Source organism: Rattus rattus, chromosome 11 (assembly GCF_011064425.1).
Source record: "Rattus rattus isolate New Zealand chromosome 11, Rrattus_CSIRO_v1, whole genome shotgun sequence".
NCBI classification, from domain to species: domain Eukaryota; kingdom Metazoa; phylum Chordata; class Mammalia; order Rodentia; family Muridae; genus Rattus; species Rattus rattus.
Window position 1 is genome coordinate 75,030,543 of NC_046164.1, and position 20,181 is coordinate 75,050,723.

The 20,181-nt window shown below is 48.3% G+C and overlaps 1 protein-coding gene and 1 pseudogene across 1 annotated transcript in view; one reads left to right on the forward strand and one right to left on the reverse strand.

The window, feature by feature from the left end:
* Window positions 1–932: 932 nt before the first annotated feature.
* Window positions 933–3,894, forward strand: LOC116912027 (annotated as a pseudogene).
* Window positions 3,895–15,888: 11,994 nt separating this feature from the next.
* The window catches only part of Nudcd3 (NudC domain containing 3), an 81,631-nt gene continuing 77,338 nt past the window's right edge, over window positions 15,889–20,181 (reverse strand). The window contains exon 6 of the mRNA XM_032917104.1: window positions 15,889–18,338. Coding sequence (XP_032772995.1) covers window positions 18,228–18,338 — 111 coding nt within the window. The 3' untranslated portion in view covers window positions 15,889–18,227. The remainder of the gene's footprint in view (window positions 18,339–20,181) is intronic.

Here is a 20,181-nt window from a genome sequence, read left to right on the forward strand (position 1 = left end):
CAGTGCTAAGGAGAGGGCAGAGTTGGGAAGAAACCTAAGATAGGCACAGCCTTCAGCTGCACGACCCTAAAAACTCTGCTCAGGCTGCAATGACGGACGGCCCAGTGGTTAAGACTGTGTGCAGCTCCTGCAGAGCTCTGTTCCCAGCACCTACAGGACAGCTCAGGACTGTGTGACTCCAGCTCCAAGGGATCTGATGGCCTCTGCTGGCCTCCAAGGGCATCTGGCTACCACTTACACATAATAAAAATAAATCTTTTTAGAAGGCCTTCTCCTGGTAGTCAGTCTTATCTTCTCCTTCTATTACCTTCCAATAGCTCATCAACGTAGGACTCCACTAGTGAACTAACCTACTGTCTTACTTTCCCCATCCTGTTACTTCTGAACACTGCTGTCCTGGGGACCGAACTTTTACTGCATAACCTTTTGGGCTCAGCAAACAGGGAGAGAAATTTCTTCAACCCTTAAGGGGTCTACCAAAAACTGTACCTAGGTAGTAACAGACTGGATAATTTCCACCTCAGTCGTAGAGAAGTGAAGTAAATGTGTGCCCACAGTTCTTGCCAGCACAGTACTTAAGTTCTAGCCACTGCAACAGGAGATCCTAGAACCAGGAAGTTTAGTAAGGCTGCGGATCTAAAACCAACACACAAATGTTTGTTTCATTTCTATAAACTAACAGAAAACACCAAAACTTGACTACGTCTGGAATCAACTAAAACCCAAGCATTGGGGCACAGGGCTAGGATTTTTCTTGATTGGATCACTTGAGGTCAGGAGACCGCTGTAAACCTGGCCCTACCTTCTCACAGCAGCCTGTATAAAAAGACAGAAGAGACGCACCATGGCTTCGGTAGCAACCAGATCTCTGCTGCTTGAGCAGCACCAGCACCTTCCCCAGGAGTTCCCAGGAGCCTGCTGGCCCCTGCTCCATGGTAATCGTGTGCAACCGGAAGGCGGTGATCAGAAATGCAGACTTGTCAGAAGACGGGACACAAGACTCAGTGGAGTGCAAGACTCAGGTGTTGGAGAAATACAATGCAGAAAAAGACACCGTGGAGCTTGACAGACCTGGCACTGCTCTGTGGGGTGGGACTTCAGTAGTTAGGCCCCTGGAACTGCTCTGTGGGGCCGGACTTCAGTAGTTAGGTACCTGGCACTGCTCTGTGGGCGGGACTTCAGTAGTTAGGCCCCTGGAACTGCTCTGTGGGGCTGTACTTCAGTAGCTAGGTAACACACAGACGCTTCATCTACTTCTACCTGGGTCGGGTGGCCATTCTTCTGTTCAAATCTAGTTGTGAAGGTTTGTGTATGATTGGCCCAGGGAGAGGCACTATTTGGAGGTGTGGCCTGTTGGAGTAGATATGTCATTTTAGGGGTGCGCTTTAATACCCTAGTCCTAGCTCCCTGGAAGCCAGTATTCTGCTAGCAGCCTTCAGATGAAGAGGTAGAACTCTCAGCTCCTCCTGCACCATGCCTGCCTGGATGCTGCCATGTTCCCACCTTGATGATAATGGACTGAACCTCTGAACCTGTAAGCCAGCCCAATTAAATGTTGTCCTTATAAGAGCTGCCTTGGTCATGGTGTCCCTTCACAGCAGTACAACCCTAAGACACTGGTTAAAAGCATGGACTGTGCCAAACACCCAGGGATTCATTCAAACACAAGGACTGCATCCTAAATTTCAATACCGCGGAGGCTGGATCTTCAACCTGGCTAAGGGAGCACCATGTTTGAATCTGTTGCTTTGTACAGGGCATCCTCCTCTGTACAAGTTTGTGGTTATAAAATGATTATTAAAAAGCCAGCTTACACTTGTATTTATTTTCTAGTCCATATTTCGTACCTAATTTTTCCTCCCTTAAGCCATCATTTAAAAATAAACCCTGCCACTGAGGCGCTCTTTCAGTGGCTTTAGAACCTACCTCTTCGGGATCCCAGCATACACTGAAGATCACCTGAGATGTCCGTCTCATGGACTGAACAACTTTAGATTCTTGGCCTTTCCATCAGGAGGCAACAACTGCTGGATGAGCCAGACCACAGCCTATAAACTTCTCTAATAAATTGCCTTTTCATATGTATAGATTCACCCCATCAGTGGTTTCTCTCGAGAGCTCTGGCATGCATGCATACATACAAAACACATGCAGAATGCACGAAATTAGAGAAGTTCCCCAACTTGATACAAGTTAAGAGTTGTCTGAGAGGAGGGAACTTTAATTGAGAAAATGTTTCCATAAGACTGGCTTGTAGAGTATTTTCTTAGTGAATGATGTGGGAAGTTCCAGCCCATTGTGCCTGTCACACCAGGCAGGTGGTCCTAGACGGCACAGGAAAGCAGGCTGAGGAAGCCATGATGAGCAGTCCGATAGACAGTGTTCCACCATGGCTTCTGCCTCGGTTCCTGCCTGCATGTAGGTTTTCTTGCTTTGACTTCCTGTCCTGACTTCCCTCAATGATGGGCTGTAAGCTGTCAGATGAAATTAATTCCTCCCCAAGTTGCTTCTGGTCATGGTGTTTTATCACAGCAAGAGAAGCCCTTAAACTATAATGAAATACATGACTGATTTGAATGTTTGAAAACATACCGTGCTTGTGGCTTGGAAGACTCAACACAGCAAAGAGGTCAAATCTTTCAAACTGATTTATAGGTTTAATCTAATTCTAACATTAGAATTGCGACAAAGTGCTGGGCTTAACACTGAACTTGAGGCTGAAGTGGGAGGGCTGTGAGCTTGAGAGCTGAGTGGCAAGTCTGCCTTGAAAACACAACCCTCAACATGGCCTTTTGTAGAAATGCATATTGTTCTAAACTCTAAAATTTATGTGCAAAGAGCATACAATAAGTAAAAGAGATACGAAAAGGCCTCAATGTGTTGGGCCTACAAAATATAGAACTAAAACCGTGTTGGTGGAAGGTAGATACACAGATGACTGGACAGAAAAAGAAATCATGCCCAATGCTCCTTCTCCTTTTGGTTGAGTACTTCACTGTGTCCCAGGATATTCTCTTGGGCTCAAGCGATCCTCCCACTGCAGCTTCTCCAGTAGCTAGAATCATGGGCACTCACTAGGACTCTATGGTAATAGGGTAGGTTGGTCATGAAGAAAGGCCAAAATGTGCTACAAGTAAGAGACAGAGCATGCTCTAGAAAATCATGATGTACAGAGAAAGGAGAGGGTAAATGACGTTACCTATACACGTCATGGCTCTGAGGTAGGGAGGTTTTGTTTGGGCCTTGGACATGTTCCAGCGCATTTCCATTTGGGAAAAATCAATCAATCAATCAATCAATCTCTCTCTCTCTCTCTCTCTCTCTCTCTCTCTCTCTCTCTCTCTCTCTCTCTCTCTCTCTCTCTCTCTCCTCCTTCCCTCCCTCCCTCTCTCGTTTTGCTGTGTAGCCTTGGCTACACAGTGCTAGAACTCAGTGCTAGTCTCAAATCCATAAATGATCCACCTGCGCCTGCCTCTGCCCGCTGGGCGCTAGGATTAAAGGTCTGTATATCACGCCAGTCCTTTTCTTACACTGTCTAGTTTCTGTAACTATCCATCTGTCCTTAGGCCAACTCTTTGTTCTGGAACACAAGATCCTTGGAAATCTCAGAGGGTGTCACTCGGGACTCTGTTCTGTTCCTATTACAAAACCTCACTTTCCAACATTTTATTAATTACATTTATTTGTATGCATGTGTACACGTGTATGCATGTGTAAAAGTCAGAGGATAACATGTCAAGAGTCAAGTCTCTCCTTCTACCATGCGGGTTCTGGGAAGTCAAGTTGTCAGGCTTGGTGTTGAGTGCCTGTGCCGTCTTTCCAGCTGCCTCGATTCACTTTGGAGGAACAAAGGGACAAAGGGAGGCCATGGCGGGAAGACCGTCCTTTCAGTGAACAGTGCTGAATCCAGGAGACCGCACGCCTTCAATCTGTGTGATCCAGGCTTGCAAATCAAAATCCCTACATTTTAGATAAAAATTCACTCAAGACGGACTTCAGACTTAAATGTAAAAATGTAACAACAAAATTTCAAGAAAAACATGGGAGAAAGTCTTTGAGATCTAGGATAAGATTTTTTTTTAGATCTGACACCAGAAACTGATTCATAAATGGAAATTTTGAAACACTGGATCTCATCAACATTAAAAACTTTTGCTCAGGGATAGCAAGACTATGTAAAAGTGCTGAATTACTAACTACTCTGGTGTTGTGGAGAATATATTTGGACTTCTTATAGATTTCTAGGCATATAGACTCCCAAAATCCTTGGAACCTGTTGGAGTGATGGTGTCTTGTGTGCTAATGAGATAAATTGTGGCTGCCGCATCCTAGGTAGCATCCTAGGATGGCTGGTGACCACTACAAAGTCTATCCCAGGACAGGGAAGGGCTAAAAATTATACTGACCACAACGAGCCTTCATCAAACCCCATTCAGACACGGTAGCCAGTTAAAACCTGTGAATGTTCCTGAGCTGTGGTCTAGGAAGGCCCTTTCCACAGAGATTACTCTGAGTCCTCATTTGCATGTTCTATTAATGCCTGTGAAGTACCTGGGAATTTCCCTAACTCTACTAAGTTGCCCAAGGAAATTAACTGAGTTTGAGCAGAAAGCTCTAGAAACCCAGGTTATAGCCAGTCACACAGAAGAACAGGTCAGACACCTGGGGCTTGTGACTGATTCTGAAGAGGGGCTAATGAGGGAGACCACACCTTCAATCTGTGTAATCCAATGTTATGGCCAGGGAGACAGGATGTGAACTGAGTCAAACTGGAGGATACCAGCTTTGGTCAGTTGCTGCCCAATTTTTGGGGACATAAAAGTCTTCTATATTGATTGTTATGTATGTATATAAAAGCATGTATGTATGTATGTATATATGCATGCATGCAGCCATAGGAAAACATTAAATTGCACAGCCAGCAAATGATTTTTATCTAGAATATATAAAATGTACATAATCTGACACTTATAAAAAACAATGAATTCAATTAGAACCTGGCCAAGACTCACAGAGTTCTCACCATGTGTGACAGAAAGCACTTCTTTTTTTTTTTTCCCCCCCTTTTCTTTTTTTTCAGAGCTGGGGACCGAACCCAGGGCCTTGCGCTTGCTAGGCAAGCGCTCTACCACTGAGCTAAATCCCCAACCCCCAGAAAGCACTTCTTAAGAAGATTGCTCAATGCCCAGTCACTGGCCACCGGAGGCATGAACATTAAATCAGGAGATGCCTTCTCATAACTATTAGGAGGGACAAAATGTTTAGCGATGTCAGACGCAATGGCACACCTTTAATCCCAGAACTTGGGGTTAGGCAGATCTCTCTGAGTTCCAGGCCAGCCTGATCTACACAGTAGACCTCATTTCTAAAAACCTAAACCAATCCTGTTCCAACCTGTATCATTTCCTATTACTACTGTCACGAACGATAACAAAATCAGTCTTACACAGAACAAAGTATTCCACAATCTAGATGGCAGAAGTCCCTGAGTTCGTGGTCAGGGTTCACCCACAGCAGAAGCCAGGGATCCACGGCAAGTCTTCCTGACTCATCCAACTCATTGTGTTTATGGAATCAGGCAATTATTTTGGGTCCACCCAGGAATCCAGAACAATCTGCTGTTCAGGGTCAACTGCTGGAAACTTAAATTCTACCTGCAACCTTGATCCCCGCCCCACCCCCACAGGGCCTGGCCAGGACTCTGTGGAGCCACCACTCTGCTTATCACAGCAGAGACAATCTGGGCACTGATGCAGGGAAACAGGAGCTCGAGGTGCGGCTGCTGGGGATGTAGTGCTGCGGCTGCTCTGGAAACAGTCTGACAGCTTTACTAAAGTTACACACGCACTTAAACATATGACCTAGCAGTTACATTCTGGGGTATTTATTCCTAAGATATAAAGATATCTGTTCACCCAAAAGCCTGTACATGAATGTTAATGACAGCTTTGTTTGCGATAGGAAAACCAACCTGGAAACTGCCGCTGGCAGCAGGGACCTGAGGCTCCGCTCCCCTTCGCCATCCCTTCAGTCTTTAGAGACCTCAACACAGGAAAGACTCCATCCTTGACTTCGGTGCAGAAAGAATTTTATGGCAAACAAACCCGCAGAGGCAAAGTTGGAGTTTATTAAAAACAGAGAAGCGGGGGTTGGGGATTTAGCTCAGTGGTAGAGCGCTTACCTAGGAAGCCCAAGGCCCTGGGTTCGGTCCCCAGCCCCGAAAAAAAAGAACCAAAAAAAAAAAAAAAAAAAAAAACGAGAAGCGCCCAAGAACGTGTGTATCTTAAAGAGGAGTTGCAAAAACTATTACATATCCGTGTATGAACACACGTGTGGTGGCAGATGTTGATATCAGGCATCTTACCTGCATGTACGTCTGTCTGCTGTGTACACCCCTAGTACTTGTGGAGGCCAGAAGGCGCCATCAGGTCTTTGCAGTTGTAGTTCAGATTGAACTTCAGTCCTCTAGCAAAAAACAGCCAGTGTCCTAACTGCTGAGCTGTTTCTCCATCCCTCTATTTCCTGAGAAAACATTTCTAACTGAACCTGAAACTCTCCAACTGGTTACACTGGCTGGCCAGCAAGCTCCAATGATCGTTTTTATGTCTGCCTTCCCAGTGCTGGGATCATAGTGTGTGCTGGGTATCCAAACAGGTCTTTGTGCTTGTATGGCAACCACATAACTGCCCTACTAAATGAGCCATGTCCCCAACCCCAAGAGTTGCTAAGTTTAAAAGTCTCAAGTGTTTTTTCTTATTTTTTCTTTATTTCTTAAAAAACAAAAACAAACAAACAAACAAACAAAACAAACAAAAAAAACCCAGAATCTTACTATGTTGCATGGACCTGCCTCAAGTAGCTACATAGACCAGGCTGGCCTCAAACTCACAGAAAAGTGCCTGCCTTTGCCTCCCAAGTGCTGAGATTAAAGGCACGAGGTACCATACCTGGCAAAAGATATTTATTCAAACATAGACTTTCACCAAAGGAGTCAAGAGACACTCAGGAAAAGAACACGACATACCCAAACATGGGTGTGGGCTCCTGAAGGGATAGCCAGAGTTATCTATCTTGGCATTAAATATAATCTTAGCAGTACTCAAGTTATACAAAAGAGTTGCTAAGAAATTTCTCTCTTCCCACCCCCAGGGTCTATGTATCCCTGGCTGGACTGGAACTTGCTATGTACGCCATTGCTATGTATGGCTGGCTTTGAACTCACAGAAACCCACATGCTTCCCCTCCCCCATCCTCAGTGCTGGGATTAAAAGCATGCACCATCATGCCAGACCCTCTAGATAAACGGGATCATCGGGTGGCTCTGAAGCTGCCTGGACAGGTTGGGCCACTTGGGTAACATAGGGTTAGGATGTCTCTTACAGGTTTACAGATGGGAATGAAGGCCAGGTAACGCTGGCACGCATCTTCTATCCCAGCACTTGGAAGGCAGAGGCAGAAAGATCTCTGCACATTTAACAACAGGGTCACCCAGACAGAGAACACCTACACCAAATACGAAAAATGGAAGGAGTCAGAGACAGAAACAGAGAGGAGGAAAAGGCCTTAAACAAATGTTAAATATGATAGAAGTTTTGATTCTCAGTGAGAGAGGTTTAAGCAGATTCCAGCTTTTTTCTTTTTTTATGGTGGTGTTGTGTGGGGCCTTTTCTTTTCTTATTTCCCCTACTTTTTCCTTTTCTCCTGTCTCACAAACTATTCGGCCCAAATGTGCTTTGCTGAGTGGATGTTAAGTTACGGTACACCCACGTACTCAGCTATGCTACTCTGCAAGAGAAAGGAATAAACCCCAACACACAGCAACCCGAGTGGGCATCTGGGAAAGTCTGGTGTTCAGTAATAAAATACTGAACAACTGCACATAAACCACACATGAAATGGTTCACTACAGTGAATGAGAATAAATTAGTGGTCTCCAGAGGTTAGGGCAGGATACCTAAAGGAAGTATAATGATTGTAGAGGCCCAACAGTTCTATATTGATTCTGCGCGCATGCACACACACACACACACACACACACACACAAACAAACACACACACACACACACACAACAAAACACACACACACACACACACACACAAACAGATATACAGGGGGGGGAGAGAGGTGGTGGTGGGAAAGACAGGGGGGGAGGGAGGGAGGGAGGGAAGGAGAGAGGGAGGGAGATGGGGGGGGAGGAAGGAGAACTTGGTTTTGGCCTTGTGCTGTTTGCACTGGGGAGGCATCTTCACAACTGTGCAGTTGTAAAACCAATCTAGGATTATTTTTGGCTGCACATGAAAGGCACCCATGTGTGAAAGGTAATCATGGTAGGTTATGACAGCCAGGCCTACAGGACCATTTCATCCTGGCCATCTTTGTCTCCATGAGAGGCATTCGGCTAGGCCCATCTCTCAGCTAGGATCCCAGATCCTAGATACTCCTCCCTACAGAGACCAAAGGCAGAGCAGTCCATTCTCAGTTAGAAATGCCAAGTCTTAACCTGCAGCTCTCGCTCCACACGCTTGTCAGGAGACCCTCCCTGGCTGTGCCCTGAGACCGGCTAGACCCTGCTGTCCACCCCAAATGCGCTCACACTGGAGCCCACTAGCTCTCCCACTCCTACGCAATAATCAGACCAGGTAGGCTGGCGGAAGATCCACAGGGCCACCATCCCACGCCTTGACCCTGCAGGGAGCGGTGGGATGGGGAAAGTGGGTATTGTGGTGGTCAACCCTGACACTTGCTACCGCAGCCAGTTGCCCCTACAGTGGGGACCACTGGCTTTTAACTCTCCCAAGAGCCTCGAAAAGGGCCTTTTGTAACATTTCGCCTATTTAATACAGCAACAAATTAAAGTTCAGTGTTTTAAAAAGCGCTGGTGATGGATGCTGGTGATGGCTGTGCCACCGTGGAATCGTAAAACTGGTTGAAGTGGGGCCTTCAGGATAGCTCAGCAGGTAAAGGCTCCTGGCTGACCACCTGAGCTCCACCCCGGGACCCACATGCAGAACGAGAACCAGTTTTTACATGCATGTGTACCCGCGCGCGTGCGCACACACACACACACACACACACACACACACACACACACAATGTAAAACAAACTAATTTTATGTAATTTGTATTTTTCCACAATAAAAATATAAACACAAAAGCTTCCTGATGGTGGTGGAGTATGCCAAGGTGAGTGGGGGTTGAAAAGGGAACTGGTGGGTTTTTCTAGGCTGGGAGAGGGGCACCTTGAAGTAATATTTGAAGCTTTGTAGTCTTGCAAGCAGAGAAAGCAAAAACAGAGGTAGCAGTTGGAAAAATAAGGATTAAAGGAATTTGGATGGGTCTGAGGCACCCTGGGTGAGCCCTCCAATGGGAGAGACTAGGGGACCATTGGGCCTTCTAATTGTTGCCTTCCTGTGGTTTGAGTAGCGAGCTGCTGGGGACTATCAGGCGCTCACCCTCTTACAATTTAGGTAAGTACAGGACTATTCCCTCACCCCTGTATGTAGGGACATCTGGCTCTTGACTGGTATTCAGATCATCTAGAAAGTGTACACCATCTAGCTGGTATGGAGGAGACAGAGAAAAATGGGCATTTTTCGTCAAATGTAGATTTGGAAGAGGTCCCTGTTGGCTGGGGAGAATGGGTACCTTTACAGTATTAGCCCAATCTTGCATACCAATGGTTCATGCCTCCAACCGCCCATGTCTATGTCCAGTCTGGGAGTCCTAGGGCAAAGAGAATAACAAGAGGAAACCTGGGGCAGGGGAAGGAGAGGAGGCAGCGATGTGGGCTTAGCAGTGAGGGTACCAGGCTCTGGAGTCTAGCTGGATTGGGTGCCTGGTCCCATCTCCTAGAGTTCCTGTCCTGCTGGAGCCCTCAGGAATCTAGAAAAACTTGACACAAGACCAGTGCCTTCAAGAGATGGTTCCATCCCTCATGGGGTCATGAGTCCTCACGTTACAACAACCTGTGTCATTTGGGGTTCCAGTGGCCACCTGTGCTCTGGCACTCCCATTTTCCAGTGGGATCTGTGTTCGTTCACTAAAACATCATTTAGCACAGTGACTGAAATCTATCATCTCTTTCCAAGAGCCCATGACTTCAAGGTCAGAAAGGCTGTGGGGAAAGCCTGAGGACAAGTGGGCAGCCATCTATGCTGAGGAAGCAGGGCTGTGAAGGTTCTCATGTGTTGCGGGACTGGGGTGTTCCGGGACACCAGCTCTGGGCTCTAATGGGGTTAGAGCAGAGGTTCTCAACCTTCCCAATGCTGTTTATAGAGCCCTTCGACAGTTTCCCATGTGGTGGTGCCAACACCATGGAACCATTCACACTGATACTTCATAACTAATCTTGCTGTGGTTATGAACTGCAATGAAAACGTCTGCTATTCAGGGTTTCTGGTGTGTGACCCCTGTGAAGGGGGATCACAACCTGCAAGCTGAGAACAACTGGGTTAGAACCTAAAGTGGATCCCAATGTGTGGATCAAGGTGAAATGTGACCAGAGGGTCTCCCCAGAGGGGAGTGCAGGAGGGTGGAAAGGCTCAAGTTAAATGCCCTCTGCCTATTTCCCTCTCACCTAGTTTTGGACACTGTCATACACCGTAAGCTCTTCTGTTGTTAACCAGCATCGGGGACAAAAGTGCAGGAGAGGCAACCCTTGGGGCTCTAGTGCCTTCCTATCTGCTTGTCAGGACTCTAGTCAAGGACTCCAGGAAGCCGGCTCCCACACTATGCTCCTTCCAGCTGGCCCCAGGAAGGCTCTGGGTCCAAGGGCATTGAGATTTCTAGTAGCAACTTCCTGGTTGAGTAGACTTGAATCTGACTTTTCTAAGGTTATTGATTCTCACTGCACAGATAGGAATCCCTCCTCACTCTCTGTGGGGGTACTTAGCCTGCTTCAGTGTGCCTTAAGGCTTAAGTGTACTCGATGGCTCCTGGGTGACCTGAGAAGACAGGCTGTAGGTGGGATATGGGGATTGGGTCCCTTTGCATCCACACTTAGATCCTTGGCATCCTTCCCTTAGATCTACCCCGCCAGGCCTGTGCATGCTGTCTATGCAGGCTGAGCCCGGAGGGGCCAGGATGCTGAGAGGCTAGATGCTGGTGTTTTGCATGTCATTACATAAGCTCGATGCAAAACGAGAAAGCTAAGTATCTTAAGCATTTAATGTCCTCTGATAAGAAAGGTAGTCCCAACAGGGAGGAGACAGGCACGTGTTTGCAAGCTCCAGAGCATGGGAGCTGCCACCGGGCATCACAGGGACAACAGGCTTGGGCTCTGGAAACAAGGCCAGGAGTAGAAAGAGCTCTGACCTGTCTCTGGTGTGGTCAGGAGATGAAGGTAAAACAGACACAGTAGCTGAAGACACCGAGGTGATCCCAGGAATAGTCATACCCAAAGGGAGCAGGCTGGAGAGTGAGGAGCAGCCTTCTAGGAAAAGGTGGGCTTCAGGCTACTCAACTCTAGAATGTATGTGACTTACACAGGCGTCAATTCAGAACACCCTTACCTGTCCTGTGTGTGCAGCATGTAAGCAAAGAATAGACAAATGCAACTAGAAGTCTGTACAAGAAATCCATCCAGTAAAAAGTGTCAAAGACTGTTCGACTTCCCCACAAAGTGGTAATGCACAGTACTCTTAACTCCTCACCCGGCACAAAGACAAAAAAGGAAAAGGGAAAAGGAAAAGCGGAAAAGGGTCATAAAAATGAGAGGGAGGCTGCAGGAGATTCTACCATAGCTCCACTCTTAAGACAGAGAAATCCAGACCAACCAAGACACTCACCTGCAGCAGATAATTAGAGCAATACTCACGTCAGAAAGCCTCTCTGAGGGAGGCCACAGAGCCAGCTCACAGAGGCAAGGGTGAGAGAAGGACAAGCAGTCACCTATTTATACAATTTAAAAATGGCAGTCATCATCTCGGGGCAAAGACAGGGGTTCCTATGGCTCCCGACTGCTATGAGATGGGAAGCAGGGATGGCAGCTCCAGCACTATCCGGGATATGCTGAGGAAAGCTGTTACGAGCAGGAGGGGCCTGTGTAGAAGCAGCTCCCATGGGCAGTCCTCAGGCCTGCAAACGAGGGCCCACATGCTTCCACTTTACACACAGCCCCACACGATGGGCTTTGAAGGACAGCTTGCTCCTCTCCGACCTGCGACAGGCCTCACGAGGGACTGAGTTCCAGGACCCACAGGGAAGAAATGGTGCGTGAGGGCCCAGGGTGAAGAGGAGGGCTATGAAATGTATGTGAAAGTAAGAGTCCTACACAGACATGAGTGCTGCAGAGCCAGGGGCCAGTAGGAATTTATTAAAAGCAGTTTGTCCGATGACTTAGTTCTGGAAAGTGTGGTGAATTTTATTAGACACCTGTATCACCTTACTTTCTGATGACAAGACTTTCTCACTCAACATGGAGTTTGCCTATTTGGTGGGACTGGTTGGTCAGCAAGCTCTAGGGAACCATGTCCCTATCGTCCTACCTAGCCTTTTATGTTGAGTCTGTGAATCTGAACTCAACCTCACACATGCCCAGCAACATTTTACCAACTGACCCATCTATCTCCTCAGCCCAGGCCCAAAACTGCCTCCTAACCTTCAACCAACCATGTCTTTACACCCTGCTGGTCCAATCAGGAGCAGATATCTGGGATACCAGCTGTGGCCATCTCTGTAGTCTGAGTGGCCATACAGGCAGGACAGTGTCTGCTGGCATGGTCGATGCCAGATGCCTATGGAAGAGTCAGACCTAGTAGTTTGGACACCACCCGGGGCCCAAATGAGGGGATCCAGGAAAGGCAGAGGGCTCACAAGTTAGGGAACTGGCAAAGGGCAACAGGGGGCAAGATGGGAAACGCACCCACTCTAGGGCACACTCACACCTTCAGGGCTGCAGAAAGGAGCATTATCAATCAAGAGACAAAGGCGGCTCTGTAACTGAAGACAGCAGCAAGGGGCTCGCTAGCCTGAGGTGATTCCTGCCTCCACGCAGCAGACACCCTCACCCTCAGAAAGCATTACGAGTTTACAGAGGGGTTGAGCACTCACTGCCACGGAAACCCAGCCAGGGAGACAGGCCAGAGCTGGCTTTGAACTTCTCAAAGGTGTTGGGAAGATCAGAGGCTAGCTAGCACACACCAGTCAGTGCCCTAAGGGATAAGGGGACACATGTGATTTGGGGCGGGGGGCGGGTGGGATCTTACATGGAGTTAAGGGTGGGAAATCCTGAGGTCTGCAGAGGTGTGAGGTTAACTCCTGCCTGTTGTGCTGGAGGAAGCTGGCAAAATGCTGGCAGGCAGGCAAGCATAGTATCTCCACTTAGTACCTACCAGAACAAAGTGGCCAGGCATCCTTGACGGCCCTGGTGGTGGTGGTGGTGGTGGTGGTGGTGGTGGGGGTTTAAATATCTCTTTCTCTGGCTCTATCCCACCCTGACCTTATACAACGCCTCAGCAAAGGGTTGGGGAGACACTGAGGCACCCATGTCTGGGTTGTTGAGGGTTCAGGGACAACTGTTGTCAAAGGGGAGAAGATACCCTGTGCCAGTCTTCGGTTGGATGGCTGGAGACTGATAAGGTAGCCACAGGCCACATACCTTTGGGAGAGCTACTCACTCCTATAACTAGCATGGAGGGTTGTGCCAGGAAGTCTATGAGGTCTTGTCTAGCTCTTTACGAAACCTAGTATGGAGGTACGGCAGGAAGCGAGGCAGGGCTACCTCTGGGTATCTTTAATCTTGACCAACTGGCAAATGCTAACGTCCCAGGCAGAAATCCAGACGGCCAGCCTTGCAGTGACGTCCCCGGCCGGGGCTGGGGTGTGGCTGCTCCCATCATGCAGACCTTCCCCACAGCCACGAGGTGAGCTGGCCCTGTGACGACCCTGCTCCTTCACCTCGGGAACAGCAGGGGCCACCAAGCTTCAGGTGGCAGCAGGCTTTTCCTGGAACAAGGCCTTCTGGATATGCAGTGCAGGTCTTAGGCTCTTGACTGTGGAGAACAGACAGCAGAACCAACACTGAGCGTGCTGGGACTCTGTTCCCAATTTGAAGACAAAAGTTGTCAATTTTGAATCTTAAGAAATAAACCCAAAAGCCAGGCAATGGTGGCACAGCCTTTAATCCCAGCACTCAGGAGGCAGGGGCAGGCTGATCTCTTTGAATTTAGAGTGACTTCCGGGGCAGCCACAGCTACATAGTAATGCCAGGCCTTAAGAAAGAAAACAAACCAAACTAAACCAATAATGGCTGATTGGTGATGGCACGCCCCTCTAGTACTACCACTCAGGAGGTAGAGACAGACCAGTTTCTGAGTTTGAGGCCAGCATGGTCTACAGAGCACGTTCTAGGACAGCCAGCCAGAGCTACACAAAGAGAAACTGTCTTGAAAACAAAACAAAACCCTACAAAACCAAAACCAAATAAAGCATTTTAACACCCTAAGTTAACTGGTCAATCTGAAAAGAGTATTTATTTTCTCACCCAAGACAGTGACTGGTACGCAAAACTAGGAGGAGGCACCCAGGGCTTTCAGCCCACATCTGTGAAATGTTCCTGGGCAGGAGGCTTTTTGAGACACCTGATGCCCCAGACCTTCAGGCAGGTAGAGAGCAACCTCGGGTGGCCAAAGTCTGTCCTCATTCTGTAGGATACCCAGCTTTGGACCAGGGCACCAGTGCAGGCTACTGGGCCTCTCACCAAACAGGGAAGCTTATCAAGAGCTAGCCAGCCTCTGCACTGACTCCATGCTTTCTACTCACAGAAGCAGGCCATCCAGTTCCTGGCTGAGCTGACTGCCAGCTGGCCCGCTAGAGGAGCAGATTTGAGGTGGGGTGAGGGTCTGTTCCCCAAGCACAGTGTTCTGGCCAGTGAGTTCTCTGCACAGCAGCTGACGCCTCCTGGACACATTTCCACACAAACTGCTCGACTAGGCTCACTCCTGTACTCCCAGGGCCAATCACTGAAGATTTGGTGGGGGGGGGCAGGGGGGTGTTAAAGTTATTTCTGGGCCCAAGAATGAGATGGGCTATTCCAATGTTTTTCATTCATTTGAGGAGCTAACTTTCAAACCCACAGGTCCTGCCTACTGAGAGTAAGTAGGGTCAGTGATGGATTCTCTGGAATAGGGCAGAACACAGAAAGGAGAAGTCTGAGATCTAAGTGGATTTTGAGAAACACAGCATTGTGTACTGATGAAAGCCTGCGTTCTAAGGGCTTGGAAGCCTGTTAAACAATGAGGAGGGATGGGTGTAGGCCAGTTTTATGTCAACTTGACACAGCCTTAGTCATCTGAGAGGAGGGAATCGCCACTGGAAAAGTGCTTCTATAAGATCTGCCCATAGACAAGCCTGATCTAAAACTAGGCATTTTCTTAACTAGTGACTGCTAGGGGAATACCCAGCCCATGTGGGTGTTGTTATCCCTGGGCTGCTGGTCTTGGGTTCTGTAAGAAGGCAGGCTGAGCAAGCCAGGAGAAGTGAGCATTCCTCCATGGCCCCATTAGCCCCTGCCTCTAGATTCCTGCCCCGCTTGAGTTCATGCCCCGACTTTCTTCAATGACGGACTATAGCATAGAAGTATAAGCCAGATACACAAACCCTTTCCTCCCCAAGTTCCTTTTGGTCATGGAGTTTAATCAAGGCAATAGTAACCCCAAGAAAAGGGATCCCCAGCAGGGTGGTTCAGGATTCTGAATGGGTCTTTATAGTAATAATAAAGATTAATAGCTTATAGAATTTCTAGAAGTAGTGACAGGTCATGAGGAACAACCCAGAGAATTTGGTTTTAGTGTTAACCACGTACAGGGACTCAGGACTCATGGCCAGAAGTCAAGGGTAATGGCCACTCACAGCAGTGTCCTAACAGTGAACGTCACAGACAGACCCAGAACTGCTTAAATACAGATTTATTGCAAACCAACACCAAGGAGCCAGAGCGACTTTGCAGGCTGGACACCCCACTCTTTGGGTCTTTGGACAAAGGGGACAGAGTCACCCTGCTTTCCTCAGACCTCAGCTGGTGGGACTTAAAGGCCAAACTGTGGCTGTCGTGTCTAAAAAGAGAAAACAGGCAATGTGCCAGCTTCAGTGGCTTGGAAACCAGGGTAGGGCCTCGGGGCGAAGAACAGGGCACAGAGCTATCTACTCGGCTGGTTGGGATTGAGCCTCCCTGTAATGGAGACATGTAGACACAGTAGCCACCACCACACCATGCACTACAACATGCCACAGGGATCAGTCACAGAGCACAGGTTCCTGCCACATGGCTTCCCCAAATACTATCTCCCTCAGGCTGTTTTCTCTATACAGCCTTGTTTGCTCAAACGGGGCATCGACAAAGAAAAAACATAACACAGAAAATAAAACCATGCTAAAATGATGAAGATGAGTCGCCACTGTCCTAAATAGGAAGATGCAGGGCTCTTCCGCATCATTACCCCTTCTGGAAGACGACCCACAGGACGAGAGCTGAGAGGGAGGCAGCCAGCTGAGAGAGAGGGCTGCAGATACATACACACCACGAGGCTTCCCTCACTAGGTGGGAGAGCTTGCATGGGACAGGGACATGCACATCCTAGGACCTTGATGGAAACTTCAAGAACTAAAAGCGAAGTGTCCTGGGGATCTTGTGAATGTGACAGAGTCTACTCCCAAATGATGACCTCTTTAGAGAGATGTCATCAACCTGGTAACCAATGTCCAATCACAAGCTCAGACTCTGGAGTTGGTATGTAGGTTCCAATGCTAGCCCTTGCCCACCACCGTGGTCTACCTGGGCCCACAGATTAAATCCCAGTATGGACTTTTAAGAAATAAACCAGAAACCCCTCAAATGATAGCAACGAGCCAGCTCCTGTCTAAACAGTTGAGTAAGTTCTACAATCTGCTCTTCCAATGGCTCCTTCCAAGCATGTGGACATGGAATTCGGTGCAGGGCTATTTCCAGAGAGCAGGCTGTCTTGGCTTCAATGGGTCTTAATTCTTGCAGTTTGTATGGTTGGTTTCCAGAGTACAGAAACCAGTGCTGTGCACACCAAGACTGAGAACCAGGCAAATGGAGATGCCAAGGCACCAACTGCCACAGAGAGAGTCCTTAAAGGGTTGGGACACCTGGGTCCTGGTCCCTTGGTCAGATTCTCACCCCTTGGCTGGACTGGCCACACAGGCTCTGAGCTCTAGGAAGCAGTCTGGTGATTGGCACAGGGAAATCTTCATTTTCTTGGACTCAACTGTAGTTGCCTTCAAGCTAGTGGATACACATTTCTTCCTGAGGCATCCTTCAGGGTCAAAGCTCCTTAGGGAGTGTAGTTGACACGATCTGCCAATGAACTACCAATATGCTGTGATCTCTTCTTGAAGGTACCCAGGCTTCAATGCAGCATACCCAAAGAGGAGGTCTAATGGGGGGGAAGCAAGTAGTGGTGGCTAGTCTTAGCTCACTTCAACAAGGATCAAAGCAGGCAGCTGCAGTCAGAGGACAGATAGGATCCTTGCCACACCTGGGCCAGAGGCCAGAACCTCAAACTTTCTCCCAACATCTCAAACAGACCCTAGTTTCTGCTGCTCTACCCATAAAACTGAGGCAGGCCAAGTGTTTTCACAAAGAAATGAACAAGATGGAAAACATACACACACAACACACAAACACATGTGAGAGAGAGAGAGAGAGAGAGAGAGAGAGAGAGAGACAGACAGACAGACAGACAGACAGACAGACAGACAGACAGGTCAACAAGTGAGGGAACCCCACAGCAGCCCCAGAAGGAGCCCCAGAGCCATGCCCCATTAGCCCTCATGCATGTGCCTGGCCCCACACAATTCAACTTCGCTTTGTCTGAGCCCAGCCACTCCTTATCCCCAATCAGAAGACAAGCAAGCAGAATAGCGTCAAAACAACAGCAAGCAGAGAGAACAGGGGAGAAGGGAAATGCTGCCTGCAGTGCCTGGTTGCTGTGGAGACAGAACATGTGCTACCAGGAGGCTGGGACATGTCCCTCCTGCATGTCAAACACCTTCATTTAGTGTTGGCCATAGACACTGCCAAGCAGCTGGCCCTGCACCTTCTCTAGAATAGTCTGAAGGTGGAAGGTCAGCATGGAAGGCCTGGTTCATCATGAAAGAAAAAATGGCTAGGACTGATCAGGAGGAGTGAGTCCCTGGCATGCAGGGAGCGAGGAGGACAACTCTCCATCTCCCCGATGGCGAGGGTTTCCTTTACTTCCGGTCATTAAAACTGCACAGCCCCTGGGGAGATGTTGAACATGGCCGGGTCGAATCGCTGGCCTCGGAAGGGAGAGCCTTCAGCATCCCACCCCTTCTTCAGCATCTCATGGACTTTCTACAAACAGAAAATAGAGAGATTAAAGGAGATCACAAGGCACTGCATGCTTTCTCCTAGAACAGACTGCCTGCAGGCAAAGAGACATCCTGCTTCTTCAGGGCTTGAGGATTTGCCTGCTAGGGCCAAATAGCCAGAGGACAGCAGGCCCTGCAGTAAGTAGTTTGTGCCCAAGGGAGGCACCTACTGACTGCCATTCCTCTGAACGAGTCTTTGCTCTCCCAAGACTGAACTTCTAGCTTTCCAGCTTTGGTCTCCAGGGAAGCCCTGACTGCTCTTTATAGTTCATTAGGTCTGTCCAGGGTCCACACAACCCACAGAGCCTACAGTAACCCCAGGGAGATGATTCAGATATGAGGGGTGGTGTCCAGCCCCTCAGGCACATGACTAAGGTATGCAGAGGTGTTCTAGCATCTTTTTCCCAAGGAAGGAAGTTCTTGCCATTGAGAAATGCATCAGACAATACTGGGATTGACCAAGAATGATGATACAGAGGAGAGGAGAGACCTCCAAATGTTCACTGTGGACCTGGCAGGCAGTCAGAAAAGCCCCACTGCCTTTTAGGACACAGTAAGAGCTGATAGGCTTAGCTCCTCTCAGTCTACAGCCACTGCTGAACTGTCTAGCCTTTGAAAAACAGAGGCAGACTGGAGCTGTGTGGTTCTAGGCTGTGTCCCTGGTGACAGTACCTGTGCCTATGCTAATGGGTAATCCTTCCTCAGTTCCACCATAGACATACCCAAAGATAAGGAGATCTTTCCTTCCTTCCAACCATAGGAAACCAAAAAGACTAACAAGAAGACACATGGCCAGAGACTGTCCCGATGGAGCACCTGTTGCAGACAGCCCTGCAGAACAGGTGCAGAGGACAGGTGCTGCTGCCCTTATCACGAGGATGACAGACTGAAAGCAAAGTGGAAAATTTTGAATGTCAGCAAAGTTACTGGATTCTCGGAACTATGGATTGTTAAACAAAATCCAAGCTTCCTGCTAGGTGAGTCTTGGCTTGTTTTTAAACCTAAGTGAAGTAGCAACAAGCATATCGAAGTTACTTAGTACACAGTAGGCCTTCATCTTTGTCCATGAGAAGTGTGACGCTGTATAATCTCAGAAGAAGACAAGATGGGACCAGCCAGATAACCTAGCCGGAGGCTGCTGAGCCTTGGCCAGTGCAGGGTGAACGAGAACCCAGGGGCTTGTGGGGACCCACTAAGCAAATGGCAGGCTGCCTGGTTTGTTTTCACAATTGAGGGAGCTCAGGATGCCAAGGTGAGTGCATGGCCCTTTCTGCAGCGCCAAAGTAGAGGTCAAACCATCCTGTGTGTCACCAGATTCATTCCTAGGACACAGTGGCACCTGTCTATGCAATGTCAGTGACTGTTTGTTCAGGGCTAAGTGCCCCCAGGCTGGAGGAATCCTAGAGAGACACGGAAGCACGTACAGAACAATGGCACCTGTGCAGTTCCACATAACCCTTCTAGATGAGCGCCCACCCAAACTGAGATCCAACTGGGGAAAAGAGTGCTGTTTGCTGATGTTGGAAAGAAGTGACCTTATGGTGACATTAGAGAACTAAAAAAAACGACAAAAGAGGTATATCACCACTTCAAAATTAAAATGCTTTAAAATACAAAGCACTGGTGGCATTAGAAGCACAATTAAAATTCTGGCAGATTTAGAAAACTTCAAGTTTACACCATAAATGGGCATCAATACAGAGCCCGTTGGTAACTGACTGCCAACGTGCACAGCAGATGGAGGCTGGCAGAGGGACCTGGCCCCATTTCCATTCTCTGCTAGTTAGGAGTGGCAATCCTAGAGAAGTGACCCCAACTACCCACGA